Here is a 19,613-nt window from a genome sequence, read left to right as displayed (position 1 = left end):
AAATAAAGAGGAAGCGCAACACTCGGGGGGACTTCAGACTTCCAGAATTTCCCGTATCTCTCAGCTCTGCTTCTCTACCCATTTACTGACTAATTTACAACAGGCTAAAGAACAGCAAGGGATATGGGATCTACCACCCAGGGCAAAAATAAGAGTCTTCACTCATAGATCACAAAGCCCTTTACAAAGGCTCATCAAGGAAGCCAGTATCGTACCACATGTCAAACACAGAATGGCCAGCCAGAGGTTACCTTTGAAGTCATTTTTTCTTTGTTTGCTCTTTTTCACCGGGCACTCCCAAGTCTCACATAGAAAAGGCAAGCCTCAAGATCTCCTGTAATGTTGTTTATGAATTGTAATTCTTTTCAATAGCCAAGGTCCAAAGAAGAAAGATTTGAACACAGGAAACGGGAAGGGTGAAGTGTCCCTGTGACAACTGCAGATTTTAAGGCTAGAAGTAGTCCCCAAGCAGTTAAAGGATATTTCTTAAAGCTTATTTTAAAATGTAGGGTCACACTGAATTCTGAGCCAGAGTAGCAGAGGTCAGAATCTAGCCCAGACACTGAGCTCTTGCAGATAAGAGTGTGTTTTTCCTCTAGGAATCCTCCACCCATTAAAAGTTAGAGAAGTTTCTGGAGAGTTCTAACTGTGCACATCACTTCCAGCTGTTTCTAAATCTGACAGGGAAGTGCCCCAGCCCCATTCAATTTGGTAAAATACAGCTGACAACTCCTGCACACTCTAACACTTTGTCTGTAAACCTCATACCTTGGATACCTCATACCTTAACACTCGTTGCCCCATTTCAAATAAAACTGCAGCCAACTTCATTAAAAGTTTCTCCACCCTCTGTCAGCAAGGTTTGGTCTTCCCCAGCAGTCACCCGCTCCCAAAGGGCTCTCAGGAAACATTGCGAGCGGTGCGATTTACAGTGCCCGTGGAGGTCAACGCCTAACGTAGGGTGACTTCTTAGGGAAGAGGGCCAGAGGGGACCCGGAAACCTCCCCTGTGGCAAATGGACACACGTGTCTCGAACACGCTCTCCGGGACACGTTCTGTTTCCTGTCAACTCAGCCTCAGTCTTGCTCTCTCTCACACACCCCCCTCCCCTGTATTTACATTGCAAATGGCACTATCAGCATCATTAAACTTTTTGTTTTAGAAAACAAGAACATTCATCTCAAAATTGTGTCAACAAAATATGCCAACTTGATTACTTCCCAACCCGTCTAAAGGAAATTAGGATATTATTATTACTATTACTCACGCCTGCAGTTTATAAATATGAAGGTTAATAAAAGCCATTTCATTCCCTGGGAACAAGTCTAGATTGATCTTTCTTTCCTAGTTTATCACAATCTCCCAGCTGTGGGAGATAATCTACATTAAGAAATGGTGTCCCTGTGATTAATAGCAGTCTTGCAGGCTACAAACATACCCATTAGATTTCACATTTTATCTGATAAACACATTTCAGGAGAGTGACTTTGGAGGACAGAGAAAGTGTGCCACAACTGTCAAAAGTCCACTTAGTTATTAAATCCACTAAGAACCACCACTGCCTTCTGCTGCTGCCTAAAAGCAATCTGGAGAACAGGCCCAAGTTCTCAGCCTAAGAACAAGCCGCTGGAAGGGTAAATGCAGAGGAAACCCAGACTTTAACCCACCCGGCTGTGCACCATCCAGCCCTGCCTGGCACCACAGCCTTGGATCATCAGGCACCCGAGAGAAGCAGCCTCAGACCTCCCCTGCCCTCCTTCACACCCTGGCTGTATCACACACTGGTGGGCTTTCATGCCCAGCAATCCCCTTCACAAAAGCACAGGCATTATCTGCACCCACAGAAAGGTTTCACTCCAGTTCAGGACCCTCATAAGCATCCCCTGCAACTATAGCAGCAACATCCAAAAACTTAATTACTCTGAAAAAAAGGGCTGGATTTTAGCAGCTATGAAGTAGTCATCACCACACAGCATGACATTTGGGAAACAACCAAGTTTAGAATTTACCTTTGTATCACCCATCCTTTTATATAGCTGAATGATTTCCTGGTGCCACCCAACCTGCTGCCAATTGCTGTGCTCAGAAGGCACCACCATCACCTCGAACCGTGTACCTTCACCCTCAGAAGCTCTTTAAAAAGCCATCTCTTTTCCCAAGGAAGAGTAGGTAACAGCTACAGCTCTACCAGGAAGAGGTTCTGGCATTCACCTTGAACTCCTGAAGCCATCTGCCTGATCCAAACGACGGCAAGAACTCAGCACCTGTCTCAAGCCCTTTGACAGTTCTTTGTAAAGTGCAAGGAAGCGGAAGCATATGGGGAAAAAAGCTGTAAAACAAAACTCAGCCTTGATTTCCATCAAGTCAAACAACAGGAGATGGATGCAAATTTAAATTAAGATCACCTGCAGAGATGGGGCAAACATTTATTAGACACACTCACCTCCACAGCCTCACTCTGCCATCCCATAAAAGGCAGGACAACGAGCAATTATGACTACCTGTGACTGCACATCTGCCTCATCTGCTAGTGATTCCCACAAGAGGCAACACGTGCCTGCAAAAGAGATCAAAGCTGGACCCTAAATCGTTTCAAACTGACCAGATTGCACAGGGCAGAACCTGCTATTGCATCTCCCACATGCGGAGGAGTTACACCGACACCTGCAAAACCCGTGCTGAAAACTGTCAGGCACATTTCAGATCCAGGTAACTCTGTGTATGAAGAAATGTCTGTGACATAACCCTGAAATGCACAAGTTTCCCTCAAACTCGCTAGCTTCTGTGTGGAGAGCTCAGATACTAAAACCCAAAAGCACTTGCCTGTGCTGGTGGGAATTACTGCAAGACAACAGTTCACATCAGTGTAAAACAAAAGTGTCAGACTAATTTTACACAGTTCAACATTCTCCCAGAGGAAAAAAAATGGCTAAAGAGACAACACAACTCATCTGAAAAAGAAAAATTCTCATGGCACAAACTCATAGCCACTAAAGTGAGGGTGTGACTTAAACCAAGATGCACTGCGTTTAAACAACTACATCTTCGCACCTGGGAGCGAGAGAGTCTGACCATGATAAATTACTTTCATAAATGCAGATCATCCTGATCTTTCACATCAAATCTTCAGCATTTATTTTCATTATAGTAAATAACTGCACCTACGGATCATTTTACAATTCAAGTGTTTGCATAAACCTGTTACACATCAGCACGCACATTCCCCAGAAGATTCACCACCAAGACAAAGTCATTCTTTCTCCCAGCTAATGACAGGGATAGCCATCAGGTCAGGCTCCCTCAGGAAATATTTACACAGCTGTATCCTGCCACCACTCTGGAAACGACACCCCCTTTCGAGAGAGCTGAGAGTTCACACCCAAGTCACCGCTGAGGGCCCTTTCTCCGTGCCCTGCTCTGCTGGCAGGAGCATGGAACCAGAAACACAGACTGCAGCCAGGCAGATCAGCGAGAATAAAGGGGCCAGGAATGAGAACGACATCATTTAAGGTTTCAAAATTAAGCCAAAAACCTGGGACATGGCCACTGAACTGCGCTTCTGTACTCTTGGTGACAATGAAAGGCCGACCCACAGTTGTAGGGCCTCCTGTGTCACCAGCTGACAGCAGCTCATCTCCAGAAGGGCCAGGACACGTCCACGCACACCAAGAGTGGAATGCCAGTCCCACACTGACACTTGCACTCTGAGGATTTAACCCTTTGCAGAGGCAAGAGGGCAGCATTCAGCTGTCACAGCAGAACAACCATTTGGCATCTCCTCCAAGGAAAAGGCAGCAGATCAAAAACTGCAGCTCCCAGCTCCAGCCGAGCATCTGTGCGCAGACAGAAGCTGTCCTTCCGATCAGAGGGGCGACTTCGGCCAGAGCCACGAGAGCCTGATCCACACAGAGATACTTGTACTACTGCAGTAACTCGTGCATACAACACACGGGCCTCTCGCTGCCCAAGCAGAGGAAGGAGAAAGGAGAAAGTTTGAATGATGCATCAAAGTCACAGACAGCAATGAATTGTCACTGCCTACGTACAAAACCACACCACACTGACTTCAGCCGTGCTCAGGACCAGAACAACCAGCATAAAGTATTTTATTGCTGTGCTCACTTTCTATTCATCAACTGGACTACGATATGTGGTTTTCCTGGTTTACACTACCCTTTGATCATAGTGTTGCCATATTTCATCAGTCAGTGAAAACTCAATGCCTAATTTTTTGTAAAATTGCTGGAGGACACCACCTCCCCTCCCGAGTCTAAATCCCCTCCCAGGGCGAGCGGCTTCAGAAAACGCAGTTCCCTGTTTGTCAGTGACCTCCAGTGGTGAGCACATGGAGGAGAGGAGGAGGAAGAACACAGCACAGTTACACGGGGAGACAGATTCGTCCTGCCCTCCAAACGAAAGCCAAACGCTTCATCCCTCCTTCTCTTGCAAGCTGCAGTGCACAAGTCCAGGCAAGCGCAGGGACAGGAGCTCTCACACAGCGCTCTGCCGTGCCCCCAAGGCAGGGGGGCTGCTCTGAGTTTGTTAGAAGCAGCAGGAGGTATTTTGCCTCCTTCCCCCTCCCCAAGGTGAGGAACAGAGATCCCCACACACCCTTTGTGGCCTCCTCCCCTCCTAAGCACACAGCCACCTGTGACCCAAGGCCTGGCTTGCTGTGGCCCCACGGCTCAGACCGCCAAGGAAATGGTTCAGTTTCAGGAAAGAGCTGTGAGAAGCCCACACGGTGGGGGCACACAGGATGAGGAAGGTGTAATTACAGACAGAGGTAGGTCTGTGGAGAGGGGGATGGAGAGCAGCTCAAGGGTTCACGAGGAAAGCCACCACCATGGAAAGATTGCTGAGGGGGAAACAGAGTCAGCAGATGGCAACTGGGAACATCCCAGTCCCACCGGGGGCCAGCCCCTCCCAGCCCACTGCTAACGGCTTGGCCAGCAAAGGGTGGGGAGCACACTAAGGCTGAGCCTAGTAGCTGTTGATATCCTCACTCCTTTGGGTGTGCTAACCAAATAAAGGAGTTCGATGCAGACTGAGCACAGAAAAAGAGACACGAACAGAACCGCACAGGAACAGAGATAGTAACACCCTGAAACAAAGCAGGAGTTATGGCTGGCTGACAGGCTCAGCACAAGTCAGGCCAAGCTCACTGGCTTGCTCTGCAAGCACAGCACCTCCTCCTAGGGCAGCAGGGAGCAAGACACAGAAGGTCTTGCAGCACTGTGTTACTGCTCCACCTGCAGCTTTGCTCCCCGTCACGACGTGCCAGCACAGCACACACCAGCATTTCAGCTGACAGACCCACCGGCAGATACAGGATCAGGATTTGAGTTTAGACCCTGGCCTGTGGATCGCAGTGGCAGAGATGTACATTCAGATCTCAACGTTAGCTGCGGAACTAATTTCTCCTCAGACTGGACATAACAGGTTACATTGCAGCAACTGCCTGGTGAACAAGTCAGTCAACCAGTAACTACATCCAACATACCTCCAAGTATGTTCTTTTTTGGGACAGATTCTCCAACAGCTCATATTTTACTCTCCCTCTAACTAGACCCTACAGATTCAAATCGAGCAGGCAATATTTTAATCAACTCAACTGATCACTGACAAAGACCTGACAGTTCTATACTCGCTCTAACAGTAGTACCTTTGCTTTCTTCATGTGGCTCATGATATTGCCGAGATCTTCAACATCAACAACAGAATTTGTGCCTCCAGCTTCCTCAGCATCAGCCTCCTCCTCGCTGCTGGTTTCAAACAACTCCTCTGCCTATAAGAGATCAGAGAAAAAAATAAATCAGGAATGTATCTGAATGTTAAACATAAGACCTTATCTATGCCAACCAGTGAAATCAGCTCCCACAATCAGTGAAGACCACTGAAAAACAACAAACAGTCTACCAATAACCTGTGTAATGTATGAGATGCATTTAAACTTGGGGCTTTTATCAGTGTGTATTTTTAAGAGTTTAGTAGCACACAGAGCACCTGAAACCCAGCCCAGACAGCCTGCCTCCAGATTGCTCTATTTTCCTCCTGGGTCCACCTGATCACATGAGAAGCGACACAGAGGAGTCCAGCTCCTGGTGTGTACGATGAGGATCTGGAAGCCTAAACCCCTTGAACTCCTCCCAAGTGCCCCTGTCTGAACCAACAGGGAGGGAGAGATCTGCTCTCCAAGCCAAACTCTTCACAGAGCAGTCTCCCTTTCTGCACACAGCCAGGGTACAGCACAACAGCACTGGTGTAAGAGCAAGATTGATTCCTCTTCTTCCTGCAGCAGCCAGAATTCTCAAACCCACTCAGCCAGAACAGCCCCTGTTTTCCTACAAAATTCAACATGGCCATAGCAATCACTTCCAACCCACAGTAAATGGCTGGCAGGGAGGCCACAGCAGCTCTGGGTCTTGCACCGTAAAGCAGGAAAGAGGATTTCTTATTCAAAACCTCCAATCAGACACTCCAGAAGACACACTAGTGATTACAGGCAGACACATTCAGAGGAAATACAGGACTTGCTCAGACAACACTTCCCCAACTGCCTTTGGGAAAACCCTGGGATGCAGGCAAAGCACCTCAGCTTCAGCAAGCTGAAGTGGAAACAGCTTAACTGCTCACAGGGAACTAAATGTTGCACTTGACCAGGAGACAAAACAAAGACTCTGAGGAGAACCCAGACTGGCTCCCTGGAGCATCTGTCACAACATACACCTCCCCCTACTCAAGAGGAAGGCTCCCTCATCACAGAAATGTCACCTAGCCTAGGTCCATCAGGAAGTCTTTGGTCCTTCTTTTGGGATGGTTTATTCTACTTGTTAGCTGCCCTGAGATCTCATCCCTCTTCCCCCTCTGCTCCAGCACAGAGAAGTATCAAGCTCCCACAGCACCCCTCGGGGCTTTAGGAGGAAGAAGAAAAGTCAAAGATGCTCCAAGGGGCACTAAACCAGAAATAAGGTCCCATGGATTTTGGATCTACCTCAGTATTCTCATATTCTGATGCCCTCTGCTCACGTTCTGAGCTCTCCTTGCTCTGCTTCTCTGGAGATTTGCACTTCCCTTTCTTGCACTTCCCACTGCAGGGCTTCTTTTCTCCTCTGCAGAGCATCTGGAGCCGACTGAGGAACTTGGCTTTCCAGGCTTCAAAGTCAGCCTCGATGCTGCCATGCTTGCTCTGGGCCACGTTGCAGTCCCCCTCGGCCCGAGTCATGATACGGCGGGCACTGAGCATCCACAGCCACCTGTCAATATTTCTTCCAACCTAGAACAGGATGAAAGGGAGAGGGAGATCAAATGGAGCCCAAGCTGAACAAAGCAGGCAACTAAGAAAGCACGGACCAAGCCTGGAAATAGAGCTGGTGAGCTGCACAGGACTGTGAGGCAGGGACTTGTGGAGTTCTCTCACCCGCTGACTCAGGGCAGGCTGAACACCACCACACCCCCTCAGGCTCCCAGCTGAAAATACCTCTGCTCTCACACTGATGTGGGAAGAGATGAGCTCTGGGAACAAGCTGCTTTGGTCAATGCTTGTGGGTCAGAATGGCCACACTGTAACACATTTTGTGTCACCAGGTTATGCTTGTATAGCTGGGCCCACAAGCCATGCCATTTGTCTGACTGAGATAAAAGTAATTACCAGGCTAAGATACTGTCACATTTTACACCAGGAAATACAGCTAAAATCCACACAATACCGCAAAGTACCTAAGTTTGAGAAAAGCCCTCTAAACGAAAATGCAGCAAGTGACAGGGTTTATAGCACTGTGCCCTCCTGCACCAACAGGAAGCTTTCAAAGCTGGGAAATTAACTGGGTAAGGGTTTACCAAATGCACGACCACATCTCCGAGATTAACACAATGCTTATGGGACTCCTCTCCCATGCAAAAAGGAAGCACAACTGCTTCAAAGCCACATTTCCCATGCCCTAAACCCAGTCCCTAATCAACTCCGCACAACAGCTGCAATTCTCACACAAACTACCAGTATCATTCGGTTTTGTAGCGTTTAAGAAAGCTCAGCCTTTCCGAGGAGCAGAACTCAAAGGCAGGTGCACAGGAGATACTTACTGTGTTGTAATGATCAACATAAACTGAGTTTCCCAAGCCAAACAGAGCGTATCTCAGGCCTTTCAGGTACATGTTCCCAAAGCGGAAATCATTCGCAGCCTCTTCTAACCACTTGCAGAACCACGCTGCGCTCTCGGTTGGCTGTCCATCTGTGTATGTAGCTACCAAGAACACACAGATGTTCCTGCTGCTTGTCTAAGAATAGAAACAGGACAGAATAGAAGAGATCACTGTGTTTTTCAGAACACTTGACATCAGGAAGAGAGTTGTAATACATGGACAGTTGGAAGAAGTCAAAAGGTGAGATTTTTTGCTAAGTGGGTTAATAGCCTTTGGTGCGGGATGCTGCAGGTGATAATCCCAACGGCGGTGAACGGCCATCCTCCCTGCAAGGCCATCTGAAACCAGCCCAGAGAGACCAAGCTGTCGTTCCCCTACTTAACAGGGACAGTGGTAAAACAGAACAGGACATCTACCCTCCCCACCCCAATCAACTGCTTCTTGAACAGACTCTTGCAGCAATAAAATGCCCCCTGGATTCAAAAAGCAGCTATCAATATTCACAGGAGAAAAATCCATCAAGGATTATTCATTATAAGTACACCTCACAAGAAGTTTCTAACTTTAGGTCTATGAAGGCTGCAGAGTACCACCACCTACTTCTTCTGGTTTAAACCCCTCCCAGGCGTACACTGTCAGAGACAGAACCTGGTGCTGCCACTCTCACATAACTCACACCTGAGCTACAGAATTAGCAAATACAAAGTCACTCTCAGCATCAAAATATTCTACACGATCATTTCCTAGGAATTTCCAAAATTTAGGTCTTCTCTGCTGAGGGTCGATGGGCTATACTTGCTTATGTAGAAAGGAAGCAATTTTCCACACACAGCTTTGGGGATTTCCAGGATAACAGGAGAGAAGTACAAGAGGAAAACAGCCTCCACCTTCCCAGAAAAGAGACTCGTATTTATGATTCGTGTTTGTGACGTACCTACCTCCTCTGATAGACAATCATCTGGATCACAGTCTCCCATGCTAATGACTTCCACAGGCAAATTAAGGGAAACAACTGCTTCAGCCAGACTTTTGGCAAATCTCTGGGAAAAGAAATTAGAAAGTTATCAATTACTTCAACACAACTATTGTAAGGGTCAAACAAGCCCTGCTATGTCCAGTCACAAGACTCCTCCCAGCACAGAAAGAACAATGGCACAAGAGAACTGGACACTGGACCTATAATTTAATTCATAATAATTTCATTATAAGTTTTAAAAGTAAAGCATACTGGCTGAAAAGAGACTTACATTAATTTTAATGACTAATGATTTTATGTTTGCACAAACAAATCAAATTTGAGAAAACACCTAAAACAACACTCCTCTCTAGGAGACCTGCTAGCAAATTAAAGAGTATATTGTAAGAGTAAACATTACACTTCATAATCAATGTTTCTATTGCATGCCCCACTTCAAGGGAGTAGAATTGTTATTTTCATATAATTTTCACTTATCTTCCATGTTGGGCAATGACTTCTAATAAGCTAATGAACTTTCTGATGAACTGCTGTATTTTTTACACAGTGCAGCGTTTCTAAGGCAAGAAAGGTACTTGAATCTCAGCAATATTTGAAATCAACTTCATGTATGTGAAAAAAGTAACACATACCTTCGCCGTGCCAGTCTGAGACCCATAGAAAACCTTTACCCCGGCAACGCAGACCTCCTTTGCCTGCAAGGTGGCATGTCCATTTACTAGTTTGTCGTCTTCCGAAGCAGCAGGATTCCCATGGGATTTTTCACCCTAGGAAACAAGTGTTGTGTCACATTCAATCCCTTTCCAAAGGGATGTTAACCCCATTTTCCCAAAAGCATTTAGAACTCAAATCCTGTTGACCAGACTCTCAGCATTACACAAATGCAACAGTCAAAGCATTTTAGCTTCTCTCAGTCCTAGAGGAACACACAGGTAACTCTTTCTCTGAACCAGGCCATGTTACAACACACTCATCCCCCACACCAGGGAGATAACAGGATCCAGCTGAACCCAAGAACCTCCCAGCTCATGCACCAGAACTTCACTCACCTGCACGAGTTGGCTTTCAGTTCCTGCATGACCTAATCCCACTCCCATCCTAAAACCAGTCCAACTTTGTCATTAACATCCCTGGAAACATGAACATGAAAACACTGGGCACAAGCAGAGTGATTTACTTCAAGTGACAGAGCAACCCAGGCTTACACATTCTCTCCGTAACAAAGTGAGAAGTGTTGAGCTGAGATCTGCTCTAACGTCAGAGCAACGAGGGTGTTCAGTTACCAGCAAGCATAAAACAGTCCAGACTGTGGATGATAACCATCAGATGAACTAAACTACCTTTGGGATTTGCAACAACCTAAACAGGTCCACAGCGAAGCAGCACATCTCACTGCACCAGGGGGTACCTTTACCCAGCAACTACTCACTTCCACACACAGATTTTTGGGCTCTTCTCAGACAAACACGCTTACATGTCCAGTTACCTTCTTTTTGGTTTTGGTGGTCGTCAACTGAATGACGATCCAAATGCTGATCCCAAAAGCAGCAGCAGAATAGATGTAAAATCTCTGCAGCCATAAGGACACCAGGCAAGTATAGAAGAAGTTCCACATATCCATTGAGACACCTAAACCTAGGATAAATCACAGCTTTAGCAAGAGCAGATTTCTACAGGATTTACAACAAGGACACAAAACATAATCATACAGTACCCACAGCCTCAGGCCATTATTTATTCCTCAGGCTCTACAGAGAACAGCTTTTGGCTAAAGACAAGACACTACAACCGAATCAAGGAGCCTTCACCTCCTCAGAGGTGTGACAGCTGAGTTCCACCTCTGTAGCCAAGCTAACATTTTAGACTGTCAAATGGAAACCCTGTTTTTTTCTTAGATAGGGCAGGTTCTGTTATAAGGAAAGGCTTGTGCCGTGCAAGTGTCTGAAAGTAAAAAGCCCTGTAAAACATCCCCTGTATCATACTGGCCTTAGTTTTGCACAGACCTGACGTGCAGATCTCTGGGGCTAGAAAGCTCCATTTCAAAGGGGAAATCCTCTCCACGGAGCTTCCTGCTGAGCACAGCCCTGGCTCATACACATTAGACACCACACTGATTACAGCAGCTTTGACCCAGAGTTTCAAGGCCAGGCTGAAACCCGCGTTCAAGTGGAAGCACTTCTCCAGAATTCTATCATGTGAGCGAGGTTTAATTCAGAACAACAGAGATTTTTCAAGTTGGTTCAGAACATTCAGGGTACACAGGGGAGCGTGCTGACGTGGTGCCTGTGATTACTTATTTCATGTGAAACGTTCAGCAGCTTAAATAAGGCTCGTTCATGACACTTATTGACTGAGAAACACAGATGACACCCTCCCACTGACATCTGCAGTTCTCCTGGATCTTGTTTGTGCCGACACCAGACAAGAGCACAGAAACCAAGTATTTCCAAGAGGCGGCAAACTTTACCTTCCTTCTCCCCTGGGCCGTCACTTACAGCACCAGATCAAAAGCTTGAGAGGATGCCCCCGACCCCTCCACCACAAACACTGAACCCCCCAAAGACAAGAACTGAGCGCTGGCCGCTGTGCCAGCACCCCCCTGCTGCCGGCCACGCAAGCAGCGAACCCCTCGGGGGGGCTCCAGAGAGCGGCAGCAGCCCCGGGACTCCGCTCCACCGCCCCCCCCGGACCTCCCCCTGCAATCACCACGCGGCACTCACCCCCCCGGGCCTGACCGCCCCTGGAGCTGCCCCCCACCCCTCACCTCTGTGCCCAGCCCAGCACCTGCCCGTCTGCACCCTCCGAGCCCGCCCCATTTCATTCTTCCTCCGCGCTCGCCTCCACCACGTTCCCCCCCTCCGGCACGAGCCCTCACACTCACCCCCCGCGGCCCCTCTGCCCCCGCCATTACCCACCTCCCAGCTCTCTCCGCCGGCACAGACACCCCCATCTGTGACACCCCCTGCACACACCCCCCGCACTGTGGTTCCTCTCACAGACACCCCCCCTCCCCTCGCCGTTATTACCCCTCATAAACACACTCCCGCTGCCCTCGCCGTTGTTACCCCCCACACACACACATACACACTCACCCCCCCGCCCAGGCGCCCCGGCCCGCAGCCCTCACCGAGGGAGCCCCACGGCCATAGGTCCCCCCGCCGGCCGCTCCCGCCCTCTCTCCCCGTTTCCGTCCGGACGCCTTTCCCTGACGCCACGCGGGGCGGGGCTAGGCCTAGCGCCGGCCAATGGGGTGGCAGCGCGGGGCGGCCCCGCCCCCCGGCCCCGGCCCCGGCCCAGACCCCGCCGCCGCCGCCGCCATCATGTCCATCTTCACCCCCACCAACCAGATCCGCCTCACCAACGTGGCCGTGGTGCGGGCGCGGCGCGGCGGGAAGCGCTTCGAGATCGCCTGTTACCGCAACAAGGTCATGGGATGGCGCAGCGGGGCGTGAGTGACGGGCCGGCACCGCCGGGGGCTGCCCGAGGGCGGCTGGGGGGGGGAGGCCGGGGGGAACCCGGCTGTGGCGGCGGGAGCTCAGGGGGGGACCCGGCTGTGGCGGGGGGTGCCCCGGCTGCGGAGGACGTCGGGGAGCAGGAGCCCCGCGTCGGGCCCGGCCGTGGAGCCGGGGAGCTGGCGCGGCACCCGGCTGTGCAGCCCGGGGGTCGGTGCGGCCCCTGTGGAACCGGGAGCGGGGAGCGGCCCGCGGCGCTGGGCGGTTCCCCTGCCCTGCCCTGGGCAGCGACATCCCGGGAGCAGAAGGCTCCGGGCTCCCCTGACGCAGCCCTTGGCGGCAGCAGCGCTCGTTTCTCCTCGCCCCGAGCTCGCGGCTCTTCGGTGCGTCGCTGCCTTCCCAAGTTTCTGAGCCTGTCCCGATCTCTAGCGAGAAAGATCTCGACGAGGTCCTGCAGACGCACACGGTGTTTGTCAACGTTTCCAAAGGCCAGGTGGCAAAGAAGGAGGATCTGGTCCAAGCGTTTGGGACGGATGACCAAACAGAAATCTGTAAGATGGTGGGTCTCACACAGTTTGCTTTCTAAAAGCCGGGAGGAAGCTTTCCGTGTGTTTTCTGTAAGGGGCACGCAGACTCGGTCGGTGGGTTTGTTACTGGGAAGTTGCTGTAGAAGGCGAGTGCTGCTGTGGGCGACAGGGTTGTTTCTTTGTTAAGAAATGGGCAGCCAGGAGGGTACGTCTGTGGTACAGGCTCAAACTGTACAGATGCGCCTGGCTGAGGAGAGCTGGCAGTGTTCTGTGTAACGTCCAGCTTCACGCACTGGCGGCTGTGGAGACGGAAAAAAGTTCAACAGTGCTGAAGAGTTTCTCACCTGAGATATATTATCAAGGAGTCAGCGAAAGGAAGGGGCCAGTTGCTCACTTGAGCCAGTTCAGTTCAGTGTTCAGAACAGATGGGACTTAGTCCTTCCCGGTGGGATGTGCGCTGTGGGCCTGTGGGTGATGAGCATCCAAGTAAATCTGCGCTTGTCTTTTTGTAGTTCAGTGCTTCTGTGGTGGGTTTCTTGTCTGAAATCTTTCCAGCGTTGTCTGTGGTGATGATGTACGTTATTAATACCGTTATTCTTTTTCTGCCCTTCACGTCTAACCAAACCCTTCAAGCAACTGTTAAATTTGACGAGGGTACTGGAGTTTTTGCTCTTTAGTCAAACGTGTGATGTTTATCAACTGGTTTCTTCCTTCTGACTGTACAGATTTTATCGAAAGGGGAGCTGCAGGTATCGGACAAAGAACGACACACACAGCTGGAGCAGATGTTCAGAGACATCGCAACTATTGTGGCTGACAAATGTGTGAATCCTGAAACAAAGAGGCCGTACACAGTAATCCTTATAGAAAGAGCCATGAAGGATATTCACTATTCTGTCAAACCACACAAGAGCACGAAGCAGCAGGTCAGTTTTGCTGCAAAATGAGCTTCTGCTCAGAGGTGTTGTCTCTAAGGGTAGTTTCTCTCTTGGCAGTGGCAGAGGGAACAACAAAGCCTTGTGGTCTAAAGCCCACAGAGTGATTACTCAGGCGGTTGGCAGTTAAAGGCTGGGTACAAACAGCTTCTGAAACTCACGAGCTTTGTTTTCCAACAGTTCAGGGAAGGGAGAAAGAAAGAAATGAATTAAAGCAGCAACGCTGGTCCGCGTGGAACAGAAATACAAGTTTTATCATTTATTTCAACTGAGGTAGTAGATCAGGCTTTGCACCTGATCCGCGTGGGTTTGTGTTGTTTTGCGGCGTAACTGCTATTTAACATTATTTCAGACAGGTTGTTGAAGTATTGGGAATGATCACAAGCAGCAAGAACTCTGCGTTTTTTTGGTTAATCTGTCAAAACAGCGTAATAGCAAACTCCCTGCATCAGAGAGGTGGTGATCAGGACTGAGAGATGTGTCTGAAGCTACTGCAGAGGCTTTGAGATGTTGATCTGTGTGGTGTTTTTCAAGCAGGTGTGTGAATGCTCTTTGTTCTTAATGTCTTTGCAGGCCCTGGAAGTGATCAGGCAGTTAAAGGAGACCATGCAAATTGAACGTGCTCACATGAGGCTGCGATTTATTCTTCCAGCAAAGGAGGGCAAGAAACTGAAAGAGAAGCTCAAGCCACTGATTAAAGTTGTTGAGAGCGAAGACTTCCATGAGCAGTTGGAAATTGTAAGCAATGCAGCAGTCCGTGGGTTTCATGCTTGGTTTGGCTACTGCTGTACAGATTACTAGAAGATGAATTCATATGTGGAAGATGTTTGGATAAACTGCAGGTTTACCAGAGATTCTAAATCAGAGGTGTAGTTTGCAGTTGCTGATTTCACGCAGTGCTAGTGATGGAAGCTTGGAAGTAGCTTCCTCCGTTATACAGAGACGCTGCTTCAAGCTGAGGAGAAGCACAGTGTCATTTCTCCTAGCAGTGATGATCCTACAACAGTGACAAGTTTCTCTGCTTATACAGAATGTTACTGTTACTTATTTGGTGGGTCAGGCCTGTATTTTGACAGTGGTTAATGAGTTTTTTAAAACATAGTCTATGGGCGAGCAATCTTTGGCGTTAGTAGAAATCTTCCTGAGAACAGATTAGAATCTAGCAATGCCACTGTCAAAAGACACGTCCAGCACGGCTAAACGAAACTGCAGAACTTCTGTGGAAAGATTACTTATTTTGAAATAGCTTATCAACTCTGCCAAGTCCTTCTCAGTAACCAAACAATGTGTTTTTTTTAATGAAAATGAATGTTAGCCCTTGAGCAGGGGCTGATGAAAATCAAGGATTACTGCTTGACTTCTGAAATGTGGAACGTTTCAGGTGTGCCTTATTGACCCCGGCTGCTTCAGAGAGATTGATGAGCTGATCCGGAGTGGGACCAAAGGGAAAGGAACACTGGAAGTGCTCAGTCTGAAAGACGTGGAGGAAGGAGATGAAAAGCTTGAGTAATGAAAACCTTCCCGCAGCGCTTCTACTTCAACACCGTGCTACAAACTGACTGTCATCAGCCACTCTTCTGTTAGGCCTTTGTGTTTTTTCCAATCTCTTGCTGCCAAATATGTTCTGACACTAATCCTTTGGGATTTTTCCATGCAGTGTGGGTTTTTGTATCATTTTACACTTGCTTGGTTTACAAATGCATTTGCCTGCAGGAACATTCTGTGTCAGAGTTGCCCGGATGAGGATTGAGTTAGGGCGTGATACGGAGGTCACTCTGGCGTCGGTTTGCTTTAAGGCTTGTTCTTGGAGAGGGTCTGACTGATCCAGTGCCAATTGTTTTTACTGTAAGTTGTCAGTGTTGAGTGGAAGGTTGCAGAGGGCACGGAGAGGTGGGTTTTGTACGTCAGGGGAAGAACCTTAAGCAAAGAGAGCTGCATGTTCCCTTCTAAACAGGTGCCAAGTGTGGATCCTGTCTAAAAACCAGTCTCTTGGCAGCATGAAAACTGACTTAGACTTCCGTAATTGGCTGCTTGATAATTAGAGTGCTTTAAAGGACCACTCTAAAAGGTTTCCTTCACTGGATATAACAGCACTTGCTGACAGGAAAAATGTTCTGCAAATAACTTATTTGTAACATATATTTAGCTACATTAATAAAAATGAGTTATCATCTATCTATATATGATAGGTATGAGAGAAATAAAATAATTATTTGTGTTAATAGTGTAGGAGGTGTCTCTGGCCGTGGCGATGCTTTTTGCAGGCTGAAGGGGCAGCCTGTGCTTGTGAGCTGTTCTCGTTCACGTGCTAAAATGAATGTGGAACGGGCAGTGGTGGCCTCTGGCCATGGAGCTGGACGGGCTTTTGTTGGGCTGTAATTCCCTGTCGGTACCTGTTTGTATGTGCCCCTTTTCTCTGCAGTGCGATAGAGAACAATTCTGGCAGCTGTCCTTTGTCCTCTGTCTTTTTATGCTGCTTTCTGAGCCGTGCACAGGATTTCCAGCCAGCTCCTGAGGCACACGGCATGTACTTCCTAATAATTCGGTTCAATCTTGTTTCAGCTGTGTTAAACAAACGCTTTTATCTTGAAGTTGTGTATCTCGAAGAAGAGGGGAAGGGAGGACAACTGGAGGAGATCCTAAAAAGACAGGCCAGCAGGCAAAGCGTGTTTGCTGGGGTGACTAAAAGCTGAACCAGGAGGAACTGAAGGAGCCTTCAGCATCGTGAACCTGTTCGCACCCTGACAGGACGCAGCGAGGCAGGAGCTGCCGGCCAGCCCCTGACTAGATCTCTCCCCCCGATGAGCCTGTGCTGTGTTCCTTGTTTGCTGTTGCCTTTTAGAGGGCATGACTCTGTTATATGACAATTAAAGTGAGCTCTGCTTTATGCTCTCGACATGACCTTTTCCTTTGCACCATCCACAAGGTGTGAATTTCCTAGAATGGAATCAGGGAGAGTTGAAGTCAGCTGGAGGAGGAAAGGTTTGATATGTCAGGTGCAGAGGGCTTGTGGGACTCGATCCTTAGTCCAAGGCTTCGTTTTGGAAGCTGATTTCTGCAGCAGTTTATTGACATGAACTTGTGCAAGGTTGGGTTAAAGCTCTGTAGTGCTATTTTGGAAAGACTCGCCCCTGTGGAGTCTGAGTTTCACTGAGGTCAAGTGAAATGGAGACTCTCAAGCCATGTTATCCATTTTGAAATGCTTTCTCTTGCCCCCAAGCTAATCTTGCATGGTGTTTAAATGGAACGTTTAGTGGCCCACTGACTATATTTGCCATGTGGATGCAGCCTCAGCACGGAGACCTCTCCGTACATGGACGGATTGGCAAGATTCCTTGTGTGTACAAACCATTATCTGCTTGTTTTTCAAAAAGCCATGTCTTCATGCAGACTGGAGATGACAATGTTGGTATTTAGCTTGTCACTGGCAATTAGCACTAACATGCAATTCCTCAATCTGCAACTGAGACTGGGTGGGAGCCTCAGCTGATATTGGGTCAGTAATACTTGATTTCTCAATCCTGTCGTTCCCTTGGTTTCTGTGTTCAGCACCTGGAGCACAACAGGGTGGCTGCAGGTTGAAGATCTTGAATTACATAAACTTAATCTCAGCTGGTTTGCGAGCATGGTGCTAGGAAGGCAGTTTCATCTAAAGCCTTTTCCTGCAAATCAAACGTTCGGGATTTTCTCCGGCAGAGGGAGCTTGGTTTGATTGATCACCAAACACAGACACTCTTGCATTTCCTGTCCTATTTGCAGTTCACAAGAATGTACGGGGCGCATCAAAATAAACGTCAGTGCTGGCAGCTGGTTTGCTCTTGCCCGTTTCAACCGGAGCGTAACTCCCTGCACCACCGTTTCCTGACTGATGCGCTGACATTTCCAAAGGTGCGTCTCTAGGGAGCAGGAGATGCCTCTGGGCATTTGAAACAAGCTGGCAGCTCCCAGGAGAGCGCCGCTGCTGTGTTTGGATACAGGTGTGCAGCTGTTTTCCCTGAAATCCTCCTCGCCCTGTTTCTGGTGGGGCTTGGGGGGCTCCCCCGGCTGGGCGGGTTGCAGCTGCCGTAGCCACCGCGATGGGAAGGAGAGCGGGGATCTCCCCTGCCCACCCTGCCTTCGGCTGCTCCGGAGAGCTCGGGGACTGATTCTGAGTTCACCTGTTCCGTGCCCCGGCGACGGTTCCCCGGGAGCGGGTTTTGTCTCCCTGTCCCCCGAGGCTGTCCCCATCCGTGTCACTGCCCTGCAGAGCACTGCGTTGTGTCTGTGTCCCCCCAGGGTGTCCCCATCTGTGTCACTTCCCAGCAAAGCACTGCTGCGTGGTGTCCCTGGGACGAGTCCTGGCCCACACCCCCGGCCAGTGGCTGCAGGGCATCCATGGGGAGATGGACCCGACCCCCCCTTACCTCCTTGCTCCCCCCCCACCCCGAGTATGGGGAAAGATGAAAGGGGACGTCGAGGCTGCAGGTGGAGGCAGAACTGGGAGCAGTGGGATCACTGGAGCTCACTGGTGTGGGGACTCCTCCTCTCTCCGGCAGGGCCACCCGAGCGGGGTCACCCCTGGGCGAGGGGGTTTGCGTGCGGGCGGCTTCACTGACGGGGGCTGCATCTGGCTGAGGCTCAGGGGGGGTGCTGCAGGGTGCTGGGGCAGCCTCTGGCATGTGCCACCCGTGTCCCCGTGCCAGCCGGGGGGTCCCTTGGCTCCCGTGGGCAGGGGGCCCGTGGGCAGGGCCCTGCAGGGTGCATTAGCGCTTTCCTTTTTTTAATCTTGCTATTTTCTTACAGAAGTACCTACCTTCGCATGACGGTCATAGAGGCATTTATTAAAGGATAAGCAGAGTATAGGTTTATAAATTCTTATAGAGCTAGTGGAAATATTTTTATCCCTCCACAACTGTTCTCAATAAATACGGCTGACCCAGCTTGTCTGCAGTCCTGAGTCACTTCCACACGGGCAGCGAGCACCCACGTCCCCGGGCAGGCGAGGACGGGGGCTGGCGGTCACCAGCCCCGGGGCCTCTTGCTCCTGGTTCCTGGCAAAAGCTCAAAATGGACATTGAGGGGCACCCAGCTTGGGGTGGGGGGGGAGAGCCCCATAGGACCCTGCTCTGTGGATGAGGAGGGACACAAAGATGAGGTGTCCCCCTCCCACATGCTGCTTTGGGGTCCCATGGCCCTGGGTGCTGCTGGTGTTGGGGCCGTGATGGGAACTGGGGGGGCAGAGCAGGGGGATGGAATTGCCCTCTGATACAGAGAAATGACCACTTCCCTTCCAAATTTTTTACTTATAGCAACATCTGATGATTTCTGAATGTTGCTTAAGAATCCTGCTTGCCCAGGCTGTTCTGTGGATTCAGTGCAGCCTAGCAGACAGTTCGGGGATTAGCTTGGTATGACAAGAAGGTAACAGCTCACCTTGAGTTACAAAGCAAAGAGATAACACGGACTTCTTGGAGACTCCATTATCGTTAGGAGAGGAACTATCTGGTGGAGACTGGCACTGTGCGTTGGGTCCTGCCAGCTCGGCATTCCATTCAAAAGGTGAAAAATACACGACGAGGAAGACTGCGGGCCTTCCTCCAAAAGA

General features: G+C 49.4%; 2 protein-coding genes across 8 annotated transcripts in view; one reads left to right on the top strand and one right to left on the bottom strand.

Annotated features, from left to right (window-relative positions):
* Positions 1–12,304, bottom strand: part of LOC141932333 (S-adenosyl-L-methionine-dependent tRNA 4-demethylwyosine synthase TYW1-like) — a 110,867-nt gene extending 98,563 nt beyond the window's left edge. For 2 of the 7 annotated variants that reach the window (XM_074845752.1, XM_074845757.1), the window contains exons 1-7: positions 11,880–11,936; positions 10,602–10,750; positions 9,748–9,882; positions 9,078–9,179; positions 8,080–8,274; positions 6,992–7,273; positions 5,663–5,785 (exon numbers count right to left, since the gene is read on the bottom strand). In XM_074845752.1, the coding sequence (XP_074701853.1) occupies positions 5,663–5,785; positions 6,992–7,273; positions 8,080–8,274; positions 9,078–9,179; positions 9,748–9,882; positions 10,602–10,750; positions 11,880–11,931 (1,038 nt within the window). In that variant the 5' untranslated portion in view covers positions 11,932–11,936. The other 5 variants (XM_074845753.1, XM_074845756.1, XM_074845754.1 and 2 more) reach the window with 5 other exon arrangements.
* Positions 12,305–12,400: 96 nt separating this feature from the next.
* Positions 12,401–18,947, top strand: SBDS (SBDS ribosome maturation factor). The gene is made up of 5 exons (XM_074844942.1): positions 12,401–12,563; positions 12,997–13,126; positions 13,820–14,020; positions 14,603–14,767; positions 15,411–18,947. The coding sequence occupies exons 1-5, from the start codon at positions 12,436–12,438 to the stop codon at positions 15,537–15,539; spliced, it is 753 nt and encodes a 250-aa protein (XP_074701043.1). The 5' UTR covers positions 12,401–12,435; the 3' UTR covers positions 15,540–18,947.
* Positions 18,948–19,613: the final 666 nt, after the last annotated feature.

This window comes from Strix aluco, chromosome 19, assembly GCF_031877795.1.
Source record: "Strix aluco isolate bStrAlu1 chromosome 19, bStrAlu1.hap1, whole genome shotgun sequence".
Lineage (NCBI taxonomy): Eukaryota > Metazoa > Chordata > Aves > Strigiformes > Strigidae > Strix > Strix aluco.
This window is presented reverse-complemented; position numbering and strand designations above follow the sequence as displayed.